The 21,909-nt window shown below is 44.9% G+C and overlaps 1 protein-coding gene across 24 annotated transcripts in view; it reads right to left on the bottom strand.

Annotated features, from left to right (window-relative positions):
- Positions 1 to 21,909, bottom strand: part of MYT1L (myelin transcription factor 1 like) — a 669,404-nt gene that overhangs the window by 17,088 nt on the left and 630,407 nt on the right. For 14 of the 24 annotated variants that reach the window (XM_077291347.1, XM_077291365.1, XM_077291364.1 and 11 more), the window contains 3 exons: positions 18,952 to 19,014; positions 17,818 to 17,901; positions 662 to 883 (listed from right to left, as the gene is read on the bottom strand). In XM_077291347.1, the coding sequence (XP_077147462.1) occupies positions 662 to 883; positions 17,818 to 17,901; positions 18,952 to 19,014 (369 nt within the window). The remainder of the gene's footprint in view (positions 1 to 661; positions 884 to 17,817; positions 17,902 to 18,951; positions 19,015 to 21,909) is intronic. The other 10 variants (XM_077291353.1, XM_077291367.1, XM_077291356.1 and 7 more) reach the window with 1 other exon arrangement.

Here is a 21,909-nt window from a genome sequence, read left to right on the forward strand (position 1 = left end):
ACTTTTTATCACAAAATCTAAGACAAAACCGCCAGTGGTTATGTGCAGAGAATGGATTCGGTGAAGCTGTTCATTTTCTTCTTTTGGATTCTACACGCCTGGACACAGCGGGTCCGTGCTCCCAAAATTCAGCTTATGCATCACGGGTGAGCTGGTTTATATTCCTTCATTTCCAAAACTCCCATTAGTAAGCAATTCCTTTCGGTCACCTGTGCCTGACAACGGGAAGCTACAGATCATCCAGACACCTAACTAGAACATTTGGCAAGTATGCTATATGTGCAACCACTGCAGAAGAAATGTGCTTCCACCTGGAGCTTCTCCACCTGCCAACAAAACTCTCCCACTCTTAATAGAACATTGAGAAAAGCGGATGAGAATCTAGTTGGCATGTGACCACAAATTTCCAATCTCATACAAGTGGTCATGCGATTGTGAACTCTCGCTGGGAATACAGAAGAATCATGACAGTGTGTGAATTGCACGTTGTCGCAAAGATCTGGCGTCACATACAGTGACTGCAAAAATTTGTCTAGAGCCCGTAAAATAGCTTTAATTGTCAGCAATAGCCCTAGGAGTTTAGTTCATTGATGTTGAGTAATTAGAAAGAATAGCTACACACTAATACATGACCATAACTATTTGATGTCAGGAGTCTTACCTTCGATGTGTAAGGAAACTACCACTGATGTGGCCAGATCCATCGCATCCTGGGGTGGGACAGGACATTCCTTCAGTTTTTCCAGATTTCCATGAAAATTGAGAACCATTCATGTAGCCATCTTTTTGTCTTTTGGCTGCCAGAGGACATCCAGATGCACTGCGATGTGAAGCATACTTTCCCGTCACATGACCTTGGCCGTCACATCCCGGGACCGGGCATCTAAACGTCAAATGGACATGACAAGAGCTATTAATATAAGATATTGGTGGTATTTTTAATGTGAAAGTACAATGGGTATACCATCAAAATGGAGTGGGAAAATTCTTCTGCATCTATGGCCATATTGCTTCATGGGGTTGTTCTACACCTGGGGATGCTTTGACTGTTTATGTAAAAAAAATTACCAAAAGGGCAATTTTAGTCCACATACCCCCATTCTTAACCACTAACCCCTAGTTTTGTCAGAAGGCACCGCTTACACAGGAGAAAGTACACTTCTGGCTCCAAGACTTGCAGTGTAATTAAGTCACCAGTACAGTTATTAAATGAAATTATAGTAGCAAATTTGACAAATTTTAAGCTAAGCGGGGAAAAAAATCCAGCTAGTTGCGAGGGTGACTAAAAATGAACTTTTATTACTCATAAGTTAAACAAAACAACATAAGCATCCAGTAGTTAGACACACTAGTAGAAAAAAAGCAGCGATCAACGCATTTCGACTTTTCGTCTTATTCATGATTTCATGAATAAGACGAAAAGTCGAAACGCGTTGATCACTGGATTTTTTTCCCTGCTTGGATCTTGTTGTGGCCATCTCACCCTCATCCGTGTGAGGCGTCGGTGTGCAAACAGGAGGTCTAAAAACTGGGTCTGGTAAGTTGAATTTTTTCTATTTTCTCATATATGCTGAACTTTTAGGCTAGGGTCAGACAATCGTATTTTCTTTCATCTGAGAGAATCGGGCCAAAGATGATAATCACACTGTGATCATAGTTTCATCAGAGTGTGATAATACGGTGATCATATTTTCTTGGATGAGGGCAAAATAGGGAAAAAAACGTTCTCCATCTTCTTCGTTCTGTCAGTCCGTCAAAATCGGACTACACTCAGAGGTCATCCGAGTCTAGTACGATGTTTTCCATGGACTCATTCACTTGTATGGTCGAGAGCGATCGGATAATTGAATCCAACTCAGGCATGCTGCAATTTTTTCCTTGAACTGACACCGGTCAAGGCAAAAAAATCGGACATGTGTATAACATGTGTATAACAGTGCGATCCTATATTTTGTCAGAGAGCAGTCGGACTGAAAATGCAGCCGTGTGCACGAATCCTTACATTTAGAAAACAAAGAAGAATATGTTTTTTAGGGTAAATTGACTTGACTGATCTCCAAAGTGGTCCTTGTTCTCTACAGATTTACAGTATGGCCATACATTGCACCAAATGTTCTTCAGTAGTAATTTCCTGATATGCATGCATCAGCAAAAACTACATTTTTAAGCAGGTCTAGATGTTCTGACATCTTGGCTGCAAAGTTTGAAAACTGCTGTGCTGCTCATCCTGTGAAGACTGTGGAGTAGCAGTAGGAGTTTCTGACAGTTTATAGGCAGCTAATAGGCTTCTTTACCTAAAAACGGCAGCACAGCTGTCATCCATTGTCAGCCGGCAGGGTTGGGCAGCACAGCAGTTCTGAGCGTATTTGCTAACACAAAGTAAAGTGTATTTGGACATTGCGAAAAAAAAAGAAAAGTTTATTTATTTTTTTACAAATTAGTTTAACATGTCAGTATCAATAGGCTGCCGGTAAAGCGACTATATTATTGTGATGCACACAAAAAAGAAAACTCAAAAGTGATTTTTCCATCTATAGAATTTCAGTTCAGGCAGTGATTGTTTTCTGTGCTTGAACTGAATAGTGACATATCTTAAGAAAAATACCATCCAGAGAAATGTGAAAGAATATATGTGGTCCAATTACGTGATGTTTTCTGGGTTCAGAAAAGCTTTAGATTCCCAGAAAGGTAGACTGAACGTTCAGGGATGGAACCTTAAGATATCAGCAATTTTTGCCTTATAACTGTGACAAGTGAGCTCACTGCTCACAGCTTGAATTCTGGTTTTCAAGGGGCTAAAAGCAGATTTTACAGCGGCAAGAAAAGTTCTTAAAACAATCTGCAAATACAAGTAATGGATTACCTTATGCTCTAAAGTAGCATTCCAGTGAAAATTTGTATCTGCTATCCTCTTTGCAAATGTTATTGTGTATACAGTGTAGTGTATGTATTAAGGTACTTATCGATCACCTTCTGATCTTAAACTGCACCACGCGACCAGCAATCTGACCGGCCGGGGTCACACGGCGTATTCTGGGTGGCATCGGAAGGGGCTTTCACAATTCAATCCGCAGGACGATGTGAGTCTCATTGACTTACATTGAGAAAGTAACTTCTGGTCCACATAGAAAATGCTGTGTGATCTAACATTGTCAGCCACGTGGTGCAGAAAAAGGCCGGTACGGCGAGCGGTAAGTATAATACAGGCACTGTGTACACAACGTTTGCAAATGGTCTAGTACTGGGGTGGGCCGCATGAGAAATAGAGATGGTTGTGGAGGGCTGAACTAATAGACTTAAATTAATTCTGCTCAATATATTAACATAAAAATTATAATTATTTTATATTAATATTAATTGTATTACTTAATATTGAGCAGAATAAAATACGCTGACATCCCCCTATATAACATTTGAGCCCACACACAGACCCTTTTATATACCATAAGAGCCCCCACACAGTATTCCCATACACAGCATGAGCCCCATATAGCCTCCTCATATCCAGCATGAGCCCCTGATAGCCTCCCCATATCCAGCATCAGTACCCCATAGCCTTCCCATGTACAGCATGAGCCCTTCATAGCCTCCCCATGTCCAGCATCAGTCCCCCATAGCCTTCCCTTACACAGCTTGAGCACCCCATAGCCTCCCCATGTCCTGCATCAGTCCCCCATAGCCTCCCCATGTCCAGCATGAGCCCTTCATAGCCTCCCCATATCCAGCATCAATACCACATAGCCTTCCCATGTCCAGCATGAGCCCTCCTGTTGTGAATTTGCTTTTTGCTCCCTCTAGTGGTTACTAGTTTTTTGACTCTGGTTTTTCTGTCATTCCTTTTATCCGCACCTGGGTCGTTAGTTAGGGGTGTTGCTATATAAGCTCCCTGGACCTTCAGTTCAATGCCTGGCAACGTAGTTATCAGAGCTAGTCTGCTGTGCTCTTGTCTACTGATCCTGGTTCCAGTTATATCAGCTAAGTCTGCCTTTTGCTTTTTGCTATTTGTTCTGGTTTTGTATTTTTGTCCAGCTTGTTCCAAATCTATATCCTGACCTTTGCTGGAAGCTCTAGGGGGCTGGTGTTCTCCCCCCGGACCGTTAGACGGTTCGGGGGTTCTTGAATTTCCAGTGTGGATTTTGATAGGGTTTTTGTTGACCATATAAGTTACCTTTCTTTATTCTGCTATCAGTAAGCGGGCCTCTCTGTGCTAAACCTGGTTCATTTCTGTGTTTGTCATTTCCTCTTACCTCACCGTCATTATTTGTGGGGGGCTTCTATCCAGCTTTGGGGTCCCCTTCTCTGGAGGCAAGAAAGGTCTTTGTTTTCCTCTACTAGGGGTAGCTAGATTCTCTGGCTGGCGCGTGTCATCTAGCGACCAACGTAGGCATGTTCCCCGGCTACTTCTAGTGTTGGCGTTAGGAGTAGATATATGGTCAACCCAGTTACCACTGCCCTATGAGCTGGATTTTTGTACTTCGCAGACTTGCTGATATCTCTGAGACCCTCGCCATTGGGGTCATAACAGTTTGCCAGGCCAGTATTAAATGTTTAATGCATTGCAGAAGAGGGATTATAAGAAAGAAGATTCTGAGTTTTTTTTTTCTCCTTCCCCTTTACCTCAGAGTGGCTATGCTTGCTGCAGACATGAATGTCCAGACCTTGATTACAAGTGTGGACCAGCTGGCTACTCGTGTGCAGGGCATACAAGACTATGTTATCAGAAATCCTAGGTCAGAACCTAAAATACCGATTCCTGAACTGTTTTCCGGAGACAGGTTTAAGTTTAGGAATTTCGTGAATAATTGTAAATTGTTTTTGTCCCTGAGACCCTGTTCATCAGGAGATTCTGCTCAGCAAGTAAAAATTGTTATTTCGTTCTTACGGGGCGACCCTCAGGATTGGGCTTTTTCGCTGGCGCCAGGAGATCCGGCATTGGCTGATCTTGATGCGTTTTTTCTGGCGCTCGGTTTACTTTATGAGGAACCCAATCTTGAGATTCAGGCAGAAAAGGCCTTGCTGTCTATGTCTCAGGGGCAGGACGAGGCTGAAGTGTATTGCCAAAAATTTCGGAAATGGTCCGTGCTGACACATTGGAACGAGTGTGCACTGGCCGCTAATTTTAGAAATGGCCTTTCTGAAGCCATTAAGAATGTTATGGTGGGTTTTCCCATTCCCACAGGTCTGAATGATACTATGGCACTGGCTATTCAAATTGACCGGCGGTTGCGGGAGCGCAAAACCGCAAATTCCCTCATGGTGTTGTCTGAACAGACACCTAATTCGGTGCAATGTGATAGAAAAACCGCAAATTCCCTCATGGTGTTGTCTGAACAGACACCTGATTTAATGCAATGTGATAGAATCCTGACTAGAAATGAGCGGAAAATTCATAGACGCCGGAATGGCTTGTGCTACTACTGTGGTGATTCTACACATGTTATCTCAGCATGCTCTAAACGTATAGCTAAGGTTGTTAGTCCTGTCACCGTTGGTAATTTGCAACCTAAATTTATTCTGTCTGTAACTTTGATTTGCTCACTGTCATCTTATCCTGTCATGGCGTTTGTAGATTCAGGTGCTGCCCTGAGTCTCATGGATCTCTCATTTGCTAAGCGCTGTGGATTTACTCTTGAACCATTAGAAAATCCTATTCCTCTTAGGGGTATTGATGCTACACCATTGGCAGCAAATAAACCGCAGTATTGGACTCAGGTTACCATGTGCATGACTCCTGAACACCGCGAGGTGATACGTTTCCTGGTTTTACATAAAATGCATGATTTGGTCGTTTTAGGGCTGCCATGGTTACAGACCCATAATCCAGTCCTGGACTGGAAGGCTATGTCAGTCTCAAGTTGGGGCTGTCGTGGTATTCATGAGGATTCCCTGCCTGTGTCTATTGCTTCTTCTACGCCTTCGGAAGTTCCGGAGTATTTGTCTGATTATCAGGATGTCTTCAGTGAGTCTGAGTCCAGTGCACTGCCTCCTCATAGGGACTGTGACTGTGCTATAGATTTGATCCCAGGCAGTAAATTTCCTAAGGGAAGACTGTTTAATCTGTCGGTACCTGAACATACCGCTATGCGTTCATATATCAAGGAGTCTCTGGAAAAAGGACATATTCGTCCGTCTTCTTCCCCTCTTGGTGCGGGATTCTTTTGTGTGGCAAAAAAGGACGGATCTTTGAGACCTTGTATTGATTATCGGCTTTTAAATAAGATCACTGTCAAATTTCAGTATCCTTTACCGCTGTTGTCTGACTTGTTTGCCCGGATTAAGGGTGCCAAGTGGTTCACCAAGATAGACCTTCGTGGTGCGTACAACCTTGTGCGCATTAAGCAAGTTGATGAATGGAAAACCGCATTCAATACGCCCGAAGGTCATTTTGAGTACTTGGTGATGCCTTTTGGGCTCTCCAATGCGCCTTCAGTTTTTCAGTCCTTTATGCATGACATTTTCCGGAAGTATCTGGATAAATTTTTGATTGTTTATCTGGATGATATTTTGGTTTTTTCTGATAATTGGGATTCGCATGTGGAGCAGGTCAGGTTGGTCTTTAAAATTTTGCGTGAAAATTCTTTGTTTGTCAAGGGCTCAAAGTGTCTCTTTGGTGTACAGAAGGTTCCCTTTTTGGGGTTCATTTTTTCCCCTTCTGCTGTGGAGATGGACCCAGTCAAGGTCCGAGCTATTCTTGATTGGACTCAGCCCTCGTCAGTTAAGAGTCTTCAGAAGTTCTTGGGCTTCGCTAACTTCTACCGTCGTTTTATCGCTAATTTTTCTAGCATTGTGAAACCTTTGACGGATATGACCAAGAAGGGCTCCGATGTAGCTAACTGGGCTCCTGCTGCCGTGGAGGCTTTCCAGGAGTTGAAACGCCGGTTTACTTCGGCGCCTGTTTTGTGCCAGCCTGACGTCTCACTTCCCTTTCAGGTTGAGGTGGATACTTCGGAGATTGGGGCAGGGGCCGTTTTGTCGCAGAGAGGCCCTGGTTGCTCTGTTATGAAGCCTTGTGCCTTTTTCTCTAGGAAATTTTCGCCTGCCGAGCGAAATTATGATGTGGGCAATCGGGAGTTGTTGGCCATGAAATGGGCATTTGAGGAGTGGCGTCATTGGCTCGAGGGTGCTAAGCATCGTGTGGTGGTCTTGACTGATCACAAAAATCTGATGTATCTCGAGTCTGCTAAACGCCTTAATCCGAGACAGGCCCGCTGGTCATTGTTTTTCTCCCGCTTTGATTTTGTTGTCTCGTATTTACCAGGTTCAAAGAATGTGAAGGCCGATGCTCTTTCTAGGAGCTTTGTGCCTGATGCTCCTGGAGTCGCTGATCCTGTTGGTATTCTTAAAGATGGAGTTATCTTGTCAGCTATTTCTCCGGATCTGCGACGTGTGTTGCAGAGATTTCAGGCTGATAGGCCTGAGTCTTGTCCACCTGACAGACTGTTTGTCCCGGATAAGTGGACCAGCAGAGTCATTTCCGAGGTTCATTCCTCGGTGTTGGCAGGTCACCCGGGAATTTTTGGCACCAGAGATCTGGTGGCCAGGTCCTTTTGGTGGCCTTCCTTGTCAAGGGATGTGCGGTCATTTGTGCAGTCCTGTGGGACTTGTGCTCGAGCTAAGCCTTGCTGTTCTCGTGCCAGCGGTTTGCTCTTGCCCTTGCCTGTCCCGAAGAGACCTTGGACACATATCTCCATGGATTTCATTTCTGATCTTCCGCTATCTCAGGGCATGTCCGTTATCTGGGTGATATGTGATCGCTTCTCCAAGATGGTCCATTTGGTTCCTTTGCCTAAGCTGCCTTCCTCTTCCGATCTGGTGCCTGTGTTTTTCCAGAACGTGGTTCGTTTGCACGGCATCCCTGAGAATATTGTGTCAGACAGAGGATCCCAGTTCGTTTCCAGGTTCTGGCGATCCTTTTGTAGTAGGATGGGCATTGATTTGTCGTTTTCGTCTGCTTTCCATCCTCAGACTAATGGACAGACGGAGCGAACCAATCAGACTTTGGAGGCTTATTTGAGGTGTTTTGTCTCTGCTGATCAGGACGATTGGGTGACATTCTTGCCGTTGGCTGAGTTTGCCCTTAATAATCGGGCTAGTTCCGCCACCTTGGTTTCGCCTTTTTTCTGCAACTCTGGTTTCCATCCTCGCTTTTCTTCGGGTCATGTGGAGCCTTCTGACTGTCCTGGGGTGGATTCTGTGGTGGATAGGTTGCAGCAGATCTGGAATCATGTGGTGGACAACTTGAAGTTGTCACAGGAGAAGGCTCAGCGCTTTGCCAACCGCCGCCGCGGTGTGGGTCCCCGACTACGCGTTGGGGATTTGGTGTGGCTTTCTTCCCGCTTTGTTCCTATGAAGGTCTCCTCTCCCAAATTTAAACCTCGTTTTATTGGGCCTTACAAGATATTGGAAATCCTTAATCCTGTATCTTTTCGTCTGGATCTTCCTGTGTCGTTTGCTATTCACAATGTATTTCATAGGTCCTTGTTGCGGCGGTACATTGTGCCTGTAGTTCCTTCTGCTGAGCCTCCTGCTCCGGTGTTGGTTGAGGGCGAGTTGGAGTACGTGGTGGAGAAGATCTTGGATTCTCGCCTCTCCAGGCGGAGGCTTCAGTACCTGGTCAAGTGGAAGGGCTATGGTCAGGAGGATAATTCCTGGGTGGTCGCCTCTGATGTTCATGCGGCCGATTTAGTTCGTGCCTTTCATGCCGCTCATCCTGATCGCCCTGGTGGTCGTGGTGAGGGTTCGGTGACCCCTCACTAAGGGGGGGGTACTGTTGTGAATTTGCTTTTTGCTCCCTCTAGTGGTTACTAGTTTTTTGACTCTGGTTTTTCTGTCATTCCTTTTATCCGCACCTGGGTCGTTAGTTAGGGGTGTTGCTATATAAGCTCCCTGGACCTTCAGTTCAATGCCTGGCAACGTAGTTATCAGAGCTAGTCTGCTGTGCTCTTGTCTACTGATCCTGGTTCCAGTTATATCAGCTAAGTCTGCCTTTTGCTTTTTGCTATTTGTTCTGGTTTTGTATTTTTGTCCAGCTTGTTCCAAATCTATATCCTGACCTTTGCTGGAAGCTCTAGGGGGCTGGTGTTCTCCCCCCGGACCGTTAGACGGTTCGGGGGTTCTTGAATTTCCAGTGTGGATTTTGATAGGGTTTTTGTTGACCATATAAGTTACCTTTCTTTATTCTGCTATCAGTAAGCGGGCCTCTCTGTGCTAAACCTGGTTCATTTCTGTGTTTGTCATTTCCTCTTACCTCACCGTCATTATTTGTGGGGGGCTTCTATCCAGCTTTGGGGTCCCCTTCTCTGGAGGCAAGAAAGGTCTTTGTTTTCCTCTACTAGGGGTAGCTAGATTCTCCGGCTGGCGCGTGTCATCTAGCGACCAACGTAGGCATGTTCCCCGGCTACTTCTAGTGTTGGCGTTAGGAGTAGATATATGGTCAACCCAGTTACCACTGCCCTATGAGCTGGATTTTTGTACTTCGCAGACTTGCTGATATCTCTGAGACCCTCGCCATTGGGGTCATAACACCCTCCATAGCCTCCCCATGTCCAGCATCAGTCCCCCATAGCCTTCCCATGTCCAGCATGGGCATCCCATATCCTTCCCATGTCCAGCATCAGTCCCCCATAGCCTCTCCATGTCCAGCATCATTCCCCTATAGCCTCCCCATGTCCAGCATGAGCATCCCATAGCCTCCCCATGTCCAGCATCAGTTCCCCATAGCCTCCCCATGTCCAGCATGAGCATCCCATAGCCTCCCCATGTCTAACATCAGTCCCCCATAGCCTTCCCATGTCCAGCATCAGTCCCCCATAGCCTTCCCATGTCCAGCATCAGTCCCCCATAGCCTCCCCATGTCCAGCATGAGCATCCCATAACCTGACCATGTCCAGCATGAGCCCTCCATAGCCTCCCCATGTCTAGCATCCGTCCCCCATAGCCTCCCCATGTCCAGCATCAGTCCCCCATAGCCTCCCCATGTCCAGAATCAGTCCCCCATAGCCTCCCAATGTCCAGCATCAGTCCCCCATAGCCTCCCCATGTCCAGCATCAGTCCCCCATAGCCTCCCCATGTCCAGCATCAGTCCCCCATAGCCTCCCCATGTCCAGCATGAGCCCTCCATAGCCCCCCATGTCCATCAGGAGACCCTCATAGCCTCCCCATGTCCAGCCAATCATCTCATACACATGAAATGAAAAGAACACCACATACTCACCTTGTTCCCATTCCCCCAGCACTCTGACTCTCCGCAGTGCACAGCTGACATTATGAAATTACGTCATCGTGTCAGCTGTTTCACACACTGATTGGTGGAAAAAAGGTGCAGACAGTGGTGACAGCAGGCGGTCGGGCAGGGGAGGGTATGGTGAGGCCCATGGGCTACTGTTTTTAGCCCCTTGGCTGTCTCGGTCTACGGGCCAGACTGGAACAGCCAGAAGACTGGATGTGGCCCTCGGCTTCCACCTTGCCCAGGTCTGATTGAGAAGGAAAAGGTTTTATTGGAGAACTATTTTAATGTCATAGAATTTGCCAAATATAAATGTGCTAAATAATTTATCCTGAGGTCATGAGACCAAGGCCTCATTCAGATGCCCAATTTTCACGTATAAGCGCTATCTGTGTTTTTCATGGATAACACTTCTACCTGTGATAGTCTATGGAGCCAATCACATGTCTGTGATTTTTCACAAACCAAAAGCTTCTTGGAAAATCACAGAGACGTGTCCGATTTTGATCCAAGGGTTGAATCAAAGTCAGCAATGTAAGTCAATGGGTCCGTGAAAAAATCGGACAGCACTAGGATGACATTCGACTGTGGTCAGATTATCACTAATGAGAAAAATGGATGACATTCAGACCAAACTTTAATCAAACTCTGAGTAACGTCAGATTAGAGTGTCATCTAAATAGTTGGTCCATTTTTCTCATACATGAAAAAAAGTGGATGTCTTAATGAGCTCTAACACACATGCCTTTAGAGCAAGGATGTCAGACTCAAATACACAGAGGGCCAAAATTAAAAACTAGGACAAAGTTGAGGGTCTAACTTGCTATTTTGTTGTGAATTTGCTTTTTGCTCCCTCTAGTGGTTACTAGTTTTTTGACTCTGGTTTTTCTGTCATTCCTTTTATCCGCACCTGGGTCGTTAGTTAGGGGTGTTGCTATATAAGCTCCCTGGACCTTCAGTTCAATGCCTGGCAACGTAGTTATCAGAGCTAGTCTGCTGTGCTCTTGTCTACTGATCCTGGTTCCAGTTATATCAGCTAAGTCTGCCTTTTGCTTTTTGCTATTTGTTTTGGTTTTGTATTTTTGTCCAGCTTGTTCCAAATCTATATCCTGACCTTTGCTGGAAGCTCTAGGGGGCTGGTGTTCTCCCCCCGGACCGTTAGACGGTTCGGGGGTTCTTGAATTTCCAGTGTGGATTTTGATAGGGTTTTTGTTGACCATATAAGTTACCTTTCTTTATTCTGCTATCAGTAAGCGGGCCTCTCTGTGCTAAACCTGGTTCATTTCTGTGTTTGTCATTTCCTCTTACCTCACCGTCATTATTTGTGGGGGGCTTCTATCCAGCTTTGGGGTCCCCTTCTCTGGAGGCAAGAAAGGTCTTTGTTTTCCTCTACTAGGGGTAGCTAGATTCTCCGGCTGGCGCGTGTCATCTAGAATCAACGTAGGAATGATCCCCGGCTACTTCTAGTGTTGGCGTTAGGAGTAGATATATGGTCAACCCAGTTACCACTGCCCTATGAGCTGGATTTTTGTATTCTGCAGACTTCCACGTTCCTCTGAGACCCTCGCCATTGGGGTCATAACAGTTTGCCAGGCCAGTATTAAATGTTTAATGCATTGCAGAAGAGGGATTATAAGAAAGAAGATTCTGAGTTTTTTTTTTCTCCTTCCCCTTTACCTCAGAGTGGCTATGCTTGCTGCAGACATGAATGTCCAGACCTTGATTACAAGTGTGGACCAGCTGGCTACTCGTGTGCAGGGCATACAAGACTATGTTATCAGAAATCCTAGGTCAGAACCTAAAATACCGATTCCTGAACTGTTTTCCGGAGACAGGTTTAAGTTTAGGAATTTCGTGAATAATTGTAAATTGTTTTTGTCCCTGAGACCCTGTTCATCAGGAGATTCTGCTCAGCAAGTAAACATTGTTATTTCGTTCTTACGGGGCGACCCTCAGGATTGGGCTTTTTCGCTGGCGCCAGGAGATCCGGCATTGGCTGATCTTGATGCGTTTTTTCTGGCGCTCGGTTTACTTTATGAGGAACCCAATCTTGAGATTCAGGCAGAAAAGGCCTTGCTGTCTATGTCTCAGGGGCAGGACGAGGCTGAAGTGTATTGCCAAAAATTTCGGAAATGGTCCGTGCTGACACATTGGAACGAGTGTGCACTGGCCGTTAATTTTAGAAATGGCCTTTCTGAAGCCATTAAGAATGTTATGGTGGGTTTTCCCATTCCCACAGGTCTGAATGATACTATGGCACTGGCTATTCAAATTGACCGGCGGTTGCGGGAGCGCAAAACCGCAAATTCCCTCATGGCGTTGTCTGAACAGACACCTGATTTAATGCAATGTGATAGAATCCTGACTAGAAATGAGCGGAAAATTCATAGACGCCGGAATGGCTTGTGCTACTACTGTGGTGATTCTACACATGTTATCTCAGCATGCTCTAAACGTATAGCTAAGGTTGTTAGTCCTGTCACCGTTGGTAATTTGCAACCTAAATTTATTCTGTCTGTAACTTTGATTTGCTCACTGTCATCTTATCCTGTCATGGCGTTTGTAGATTCAGGTGCTGCCCTGAGTCTCATGGATCTCTCATTTGCTAAGCGCTGTGGATTTACTCTTGAACCATTAGAAAATCCTATTCCTCTTAGGGGTATTGATGCTACACCATTGGCAGCAAATAAACCGCAGTATTGGACTCAGGTTACCATGTGCATGACTCCTGAACACCGCGAGGTGATACGTTTCCTGGTTTTACATAAAATGCATGATTTGGTCGTTTTAGGGCTGCCATGGTTACAGACCCATAATCCAGTCCTGGACTGGAAGGCTATGTCAGTCTCAAGTTGGGGCTGTCGTGGTATTCATGAGGATTCCCTGCCTGTGTCTATTGCTTCTTCTACGCCTTCGGAAGTTCCGGAGTATTTGTCTGATTATCAGGATGTCTTCAGTGAGTCTGAGTCCAGTGCACTGCCTCCTCATAGGGACTGTGACTGTGCTATAGATTTGATCCCAGGCAGTAAATTTCCTAAGGGAAGACTGTTTAATCTGTCGGTACCTGAACATACCGCTATGCGTTCATATATCAAGGAGTCTCTGGAAAAAGGACATATTCGTCCGTCTTCTTCCCCTCTTGGTGCGGGATTCTTTTTTGTGGCAAAAAAGGACGGATCTTTGAGACCTTGTATTGATTATCGGCTTTTAAATAAGATCACTGTCAAATTTCAGTATCCTTTACCGCTGTTGTCTGACTTGTTTGCCCGGATTAAGGGTGCCAAGTGGTTCACCAAGATAGACCTTCGTGGTGCGTACAACCTTGTGCGCATTAAGCAAGGTGATGAATGGAAAACCGCATTCAATACGCCCGAAGGTCATTTTGAGTACTTGGTGATGCCTTTTGGGCTCTCCAATGTGCCTTCAGTTTTTCAGTCCTTTATGCATGACATTTTCCGGAAGTATCTGGATAAATTTTTGATTGTTTATCTGGATGATATTTTGGTTTTTTCTGATAATTGGGATTCGCATGTGGAGCAGGTCAGGTTGGTCTTTAAAATTTTGCGTGAAAATTCTTTGTTTGTCAAGGGCTCAAAGTGTCTCTTTGGTGTACAGAAGGTTCCCTTTTTGGGGTTCATTTTTTCCCCTTCTGCTGTGGAGATGGACCCAGTCAAGGTCCGAGCTATTCTTGATTGGACTCAGCCCTCGTCAGTTAAGAGTCTTCAGAAGTTCTTGGGCTTCGCTAACTTCTACCGTCGTTTTATCGCTAATTTTTCTAGCATTGTGAAACCTTTGACGGATATGACCAAGAAGGGCTCCGATGTAGCTAACTGGGCTCCTGCTGCCGTGGAGGCTTTCCAGGAGTTGAAACGCCGGTTTACTTCGGCGCCTGTTTTGTGCCAGCCTGACGTCTCACTTCCCTTTCAGGTTGAGGTGGATGCTTCGGAGATTGGGGCAGGGGCCGTTTTGTCGCAGAGAGGCCCTGGTTGCTCTGTTATGAAGCCTTGTGCCTTTTTCTCTAGGAAATTTTCGCCTGCCGAGCGAAATTATGATGTGGGCAATCGGGAGTTGTTGGCCATGAAATGGGCATTTGAGGAGTGGCGTCATTGGCTCGAGGGTGCTAAGCATCGTGTGGTGGTCTTGACTGATCACAAAAATCTGATGTATCTCGAGTCTGCTAAACGCCTTAATCCGAGACAGGCCCGCTGGTCATTGTTTTTCTCCCGCTTTGATTTTGTTGTCTCGTATTTACCAGGTTCAAAGAATGTGAAGGCCGATGCTCTTTCTAGGAGCTTTGTGCCTGATGCTCCTGGAGTCGCTGATCCTGTTGGTATTCTTAAAGATGGAGTTATCTTGTCAGCTATTTCTCCGGATCTGCGACGTGTGTTGCAGAGATTTCAGGCTGATAGGCCTGAGTCTTGTCCACCTGACAGACTGTTTGTCCCGGATAAGTGGACCAGCAGAGTCATTTCCGAGGTTCATTCCTCGGTGTTGGCAGGTCACCCGGGAATTTTTGGCACCAGAGATCTGGTGGCCAGGTCCTTTTGGTGGCCTTCCTTGTCAAGGGATGTGCGGTCATTTGTGCAGTCCTGTGGGACTTGTGCTCGAGCTAAGCCTTGCTGTTCTCGTGCCAGCGGTTTGCTCTTGCCCTTGCCTGTCCCGAAGAGACCTTGGACACATATCTCCATGGATTTCATTTCTGATCTTCCGCTATCTCAGGGCATGTCCGTTATCTGGGTGATATGTGATCGCTTCTCCAAGATGGTCCATTTGGTTCCTTTGCCTAAGCTGCCTTCCTCTTCCGATCTGGTGCCTGTGTTTTTCCAGAACGTGGTTCGTTTGCACGGCATCCCTGAGAATATTGTGTCAGACAGAGGATCCCAGTTCGTTTCCAGGTTCTGGCGATCCTTTTGTAGTAGGATGGGCATTGATTTGTCGTTTTCGTCTGCTTTCCATCCTCAGACTAATGGACAGACGGAGCGAACCAATCAGACTTTGGAGGCTTATTTGAGGTGTTTTGTCTCTGCTGATCAGGACGATTGGGTGACATTCTTGCCGTTGGCTGAGTTTGCCCTTAATAATCGGGCTAGTTCCGCCACCTTGGTTTCGCCTTTTTTCTGCAACTCTGGTTTCCATCCTCGCTTTTCTTCGGGTCATGTGGAGCCTTCTGACTGTCCTGGGGTGGATTCTGTGGTGGATAGGTTGCAGCAGATCTGGAATCATGTGGTGGACAACTTGAAGTTGTCACAGGAGAAGGCTCAGCGCTTTGCCAACCGCCGCCGCGGTGTGGGTCCCCGACTACGCGTTGGGGATTTGGTGTGGCTTTCTTCCCGCTTTGTTCCTATGAAGGTCTCCTCTCTCAAATTTAAACCTCGTTTTATTGGGCCTTACAAGATATTGGAAATCCTTAATCCTGTATCTTTTCGTCTGGATCTTCCTGTGTCGTTTGCTATTCACAATGTATTTCATAGGTCCTTGTTGCGGCGGTACATTGTGCCTGTAGTTCCTTCTGCTGAGCCTCCTGCTCCGGTGTTGGTTGAGGGCGAGTTGGAGTACGTGGTGGAGAAGATCTTGGATTCTCGCCTCTCCAGGCGGAGGCTTCAGTACCTGGTCAAGTGGAAGGGCTATGGTCAGGAGGATAATTCCTGGGTGGTCGCCTCTGATGTTCATGCGGCCGATTTAGTTCGTGCCTTTCATGCCGCTCATCCTGATCGCCCTGGTGGTCGTGGTGAGGGTTCGGTGACCCCTCACTAAGGGGGGGGTACTGTTGTGAATTTGCTTTTTGCTCCCTCTAGTGGTTACTAGTTTTTTGACTCTGGTTTTTCTGTCATTCCTTTTATCCGCACCTGGGTCGTTAGTTAGGGGTGTTGCTATATAAGCTCCCTGGACCTTCAGTTCAATGCCTGGCAACATAGTTATCAGAGCTAGTCTGCTGTGCTCTTGTCTACTGATCCTGGTTCCAGTTATATCAGCTAAGTCTGCCTTTTGCTTTTTGCTATTTGTTTTGGTTTTGTATTTTTGTCCAGCTTGTTCCAAATCTATATCCTGACCTTTGCTGGAAGCTCTAGGGGGCTGGTGTTCTCCCCCCGGACCGTTAGACGGTTCGGGGGTTCTTGAATTTCCAGTGTGGATTTTGATAGGGTTTTTGTTGACCATATAAGTTACCTTTCTTTATTCTGCTATCAGTAAGCGGGCCTCTCTGTGCTAAACCTGGTTCATTTCTGTGTTTGTCATTTCCTCTTACCTCACCGTCATTATTTGTGGGGGGCTTCTATCCAGCTTTGGGGTCCCCTTCTCTGGAGGCAAGAAAGGTCTTTGTTTTCCTCTACTAGGGGTAGCTAGATTCTCCGGCTGGCGCGTGTCATCTAGAATCAACGTAGGAATGATCCCCGGCTACTTCTAGTGTTGGCGTTAGGAGTAGATATATGGTCAACCCAGTTACCACTGCCCTATGAGCTGGATTTTTGTATTCTGCAGACTTCCACGTTCCTCTGAGACCCTCGCCATTGGGGTCATAACACTATTTATAAAAAAATGTCTAAAACTGAGGAAGTGTTTCCTTATCATTCTTTACATAATCTTACATAGTCCTCCACGCAGTATAATGGGACCCACATAGTCCTCCATACATGATAATGGGTCCACATAGTCCTCCATGGAGTATAATGAGACCCACATAGTCCTCCATACATGATAATGGGTCCACATAGTCCTCCATGCAGTATAATGGGACCCACATAGTCCTCCATACATGATAATGAGTCCACATAGTCCTCCATGCAGTATAATGGGACCCACATAGTTCTCCATACATTATAATGGGTCAACATAGTCCTCCATGCAGTATAATGGGCCCGAAATTACAAAAAAACCCTCTACCCCGCTTCCTCACTGCTCCAGTCTTTTGCAGCTCTTCACTGCTCAACATAGTGTTCACAAAACAGTAGAAGTGGCAATACTGAAGGGGGGGAGCAGTGCCAGCGTTGCGTGCCAAATGTAATCACCCTGCTGACCAAATGTGGCCCACGGGCCAGGGTTTGACATGTGTGCTCTAGAGCAATGCAGACTGAGTCAACTGGGTCCTCTGCATTGAAGATAATAGGCAACCTACCAACCACTACTGACCTGAATCACTTGGCCTGGGTTGACAACATTTAAATATTCTATGAGGTTGTGGGCCCCCTCTGGCCATAGGCTCCCTATTGCTACCATAATATCTGAAAATGCATTCCTACAGAAGCACTTATGATCCAGTGACCTATCTCCACCCAACAGTAAGTTATTGACAGCCTTGATTATAACAGCTCTTTGAATGTCCAATGTACTATATCTTGCTGAGAGAGTTCACCTACATTTCTGCCGACTTAGTTTACAACAATTTCCCCCAAGAAATTACATAATCAGTACATTTGTCCCAATGGGTTTCACATTAGTCTTTTTGCCCAAAAAACATGGATGCAACAGAGTTTGGATTATCGTGGACTGTGGATGCACAGATGGATTTGCATTGGGTTGGGCTTCTCTTATAAGGTTATGGATGATGATAGATGATCCTAAATTAATACTGAGACAGAAAAAATGTATCAGGAACCTGATTGGTTCTTGATCTTCCTTGTCTTCTTTGCTTTGTGCTATCTTGATACCACTCTTCTTAGCCCTAGGACAGCCCGAAAGACTGAGAAAGGAAACAAAGTAGGCAATGACTACAAACAAAATCCAGTACTGTTGACATAGATATCAAGGGTGAATCTAATAATGATGATTAGTCATTAGGATAGGCCATCAATGGGGGTTTGACTCCTGGATGAGGCATTGGTTCCCTCTTCATAGTTTACCCGGGAGCATGGCTTTACGTTCAGGTGTCTCTTCTTCCAGCTCACCGTGGTGGTGATGGAAGTCAAACTCTCATTGAATGAGCATTGACTATCCTAAAGATAAGCCATCAATATCGAAAACCCCAAATACTCCTTTAAGATCGATGTTTCAACTCTATAATCTTTAACAAGTATCATTGCATCTATAGCAATCTTTTCTACTGGTCAGGACATTTACATTGAGTTTACAAGTGCCGGATTTTTTTTCTACTTTTGATCTTGCTGCAAATTTATTGCATTTTTGCAAGTGATTTAGTAGAAACTTCTATCAAATCCGAGGCATGTCACTCTTACATAACGAAGGTGGAACAATCTGCAACAGATCTACGCAGCATACTTAATTTTTTGCTCAGATTATTTTTCCGCTACATTGAAATGAAGTTTTTACAACCCCATTGACTGTTATTTGCTGCTGTCTGGAATCTGCACCGCAAATTTGCAGCAAATCCGGAACGTGTAAACTCGCCTTGATTCTGCTTTCACATATTAATACTAAAAGTTGACAATGTTTCCAACAATCAACATTTTACATGGGGAAAATCATTCACATTGTGGGAAATATGGCCCATGGAGACAAGAGGGACACTGATTTATGCCCCTTTCCCAAGAAAATTTTCGCAAGCAAATTTGGAATGCCCATTGGGGGAAAATCTTTACGTCTATGGCCGGCTTAAGGGTATGACCACATGTACAGGATTTACATTGCACTGAATGGGATGTTTGCGTTCCAGCCACACAGTAGGGTTAGCATCTGTGTGCTTTTAGGGCATGCTGCATTTTCATCCAACCACAGCATACTTTATTAGTGTTTTTGTGATGATTTTTTTTTAATTGTCATTCTGTAATAATACCTTCTATGGGAAGCATAGTTTCCAGTAATATGTCCAGAGCCATCGCAGCCGGGAGTCGGACACCTAAAGCCAGAAAAAGCGAATATCATGTATTTCAAAAGAAAGTGACATGGTATCAAATGAAAGGGGTTCTATGATAAAAAAAAGAAGAAACAGCGCCATTTTGTTTGTTTTTTAGGATGTGTCTGGTATTGCAGCTCAGTCCTATTCATCTGACTGAGACAGACCTGCGATATCAGACATGGTCCATGAACAAGGGTGGCGCTGTCTTTGGAAAAAGCAGACTACTATTTTAAACCGTTCAGATCTTTTTAAAGGCTATGTCCACTTTTGCAAACTTTTTTATGTATTCCCAAAATGCGTAAAAAATAAGAAATGCAGCAACTTTGCACTAGGTGTTAAATGATTGTCTGATAGTGTTGGAGAAATATTTTCTGAACAGGAGATGTAGCAACAAAACTATAGAATATGCCATTATCCAGACGTCAGTGATATCCCACCGTTAATGTCAGTGCACTCTCCTAAGTGTCTGTCACTCACAGTACTTAAGCCAGGGTGGAGCGGGGAGACGGTGGTCCTTTGGACCACACCCCTGTTATGGCTGAACCATACTGTCCTGTCCATGGGATAAGTGGCTCCCACTCTCTGCCACCACTGGGGATGTCCCAGCATTGTCCTTCCCTTTTTCTGATGGGGGCAGGAGAGGGTACTTCATATGCTCAACCTGACAACACTAGAACTATCAGGACTACGTTTTTTTCCCTTCAGGACTATCAGATGTCCTTAGCAACTCCCCACCCATTAGTTTAAGGATGGCAGTGGCCCCCAGATAAAGGAAAAGTTTAGTTTTGGGGTGATATATGTGGTCCAATAATGGAAAAAGTGACAGGCTGGTGGGAGGCAGTGACTTCCAGGTAATGGAGAAGTGAAGGAATGCCAGCGACATTGAGGTAATGGAAATGTACCAACATTTTTTATATTTTTTGTTCAAAATCTCCTATTCAGATAACGTGTCTCCATTCGAGATAACTGAATTTGTAGTGGGAAAATTCTATTCGATTTTTTTGTGATTTTGTTTCATGGAAAAACAGCAAAAATGCATTCTGCTGATATGTAGCGTTAATAAAAACGATACCTCACTGCTCCCCTGTCCTGCCGCAGTACACCGTCCGGTCCTATGCTTCATCCAACCTCTTTTAATTTTCCCCTCACCGAGTAGGCTTCTGATGTTACAACTAGGCCTCATGACATTGTGCCATCGTGACCTTCATCGTGGCCTTGGAAGGCTTGATGCAGAGTGAAAATGGCTAAAGTCGATGTCGTGTTTGGGAAAGAAGAGGAGGTGGGATGGAGCAGAGCTCTGGATGGTGGGCTGCCAAACTGGCGGCACAGGTGAGCAATGAGGTACTGTTTTATATATTTTTAGACCCTACATTTATTATACTCAGGGTCCCGAGAGACCCCAGAGCATAGCGAGGAACACTCAATTCACATTGAATCACTTTTGTGGCCAAATTTAACTAAATTCAAATTTCACGAGTCTCCATGGTAACAGACAACAAACAAACCCCATGTAGTCAGATCCTCAAGTCACTCGCCCTTCTATCAGTCCTGTGAGAGCTGAATTATCAAATGTACAATAGCCCAAAGGAAGTGAAGAAAAGGTTATTTGACTGCAGGATTACATTCCACGGAATTTTTCTGCTGTCTGTTGCCATGGAGACACATCGTCTGTATAGAAGCTGTACACATAGAACTAGAGGAAATATGTATTTAGGACTTACTGCAAAGTTGCTTCATTTTAATTCATTGAAAATTTAGCGCCAAGTTGGACTTAGCCTTTAACTAAAAAATAAATGTTTCATAAAATTAAGAAAGATCATGATCCTTTACCAATCAGCGGCACTAACAGAGAAGTGCTTTCTTCCTAGCCCCCACTATTTACTTTTGGGGGGGTATGAGGTAATACTGGACCTCCTTGTATAACTCTTAAGAGAGAGTCACACTGAGGTCTGTTCTAGTGACAGGTTCTCTTTAAGATGGTCATAGACATAATGATTTTATTATACAAAGTGACTAAAACCAGTCAGATATATTCAACTGACATCCACGAATCATAAGGAAAAGTAATCAGACATGTACAGTATTTAGTTTTTTAAATTGACCTCTAGGTGGCGTAATAACATAATCATTGCACAAATTAATTAATCATTAAAGGGTCTGCATAAGAATATATAAACAAAGCTGCTCTCTTCCAGAAATGAAGAGATGTATAGTAGTTTAGGTGGTGATCAGGCGGTAGAATAGAAGATGGTAGGTGAAGAGTTAATTTCACCTCTGGGAAAGGAGAAGGCACCCGGAGAGAACTCACTCAGGGAAGGAGTGGGTTAACAAAAGATAGAAAAAATGGCAAGGTGTTGGTGTGCTACCTGGTACAATAGTCAATGAATTGTGAGTTACCTTTATGGGAAGTCCACGGTACACAGATCACAAACCGGTTTTCCATTCAGGACAGGAGCCTTCATCAGGCTCTTAGGCTCCTGTCTGGAGCTGAAAATCAGTTTTTGATCTGTGCACCATGGACTTCACAGAAAGGTAACTCATAATTCATTGAGTATTGTATCTTCTTACCAGGTAGCATACCAACACTTTGCCATCTCTTCTTCCAGAAATAGCACCATGCCTGTAATCAGGTTGTGTGCGGTATAGCAGTATGTTCACTTCAATGGAGTTGAGCTACAATTAACGAGAAAAATCATTGACAAATGTGGAGCTATTAACCCCTTCACCCCCAAGGGTGGTTTGCACGTTATGGACCGGGCCAATTTTTACAATTCTGACCACTGTCCCTTTATGAGGTTATAACTCTGGAACGCTTCAACGGATCCTGGTGATTCTGACACTGTTTTCTCGTGACATATTGTACTTCATGATAGTGGTAAAATTTCTTTGATATTA

The sequence above is a fragment of the Ranitomeya variabilis genome, chromosome 2, assembly GCF_051348905.1.
Source record: "Ranitomeya variabilis isolate aRanVar5 chromosome 2, aRanVar5.hap1, whole genome shotgun sequence".
In the NCBI taxonomy this organism is placed as follows: Eukaryota; Metazoa; Chordata; class Amphibia; order Anura; family Dendrobatidae; genus Ranitomeya; species Ranitomeya variabilis.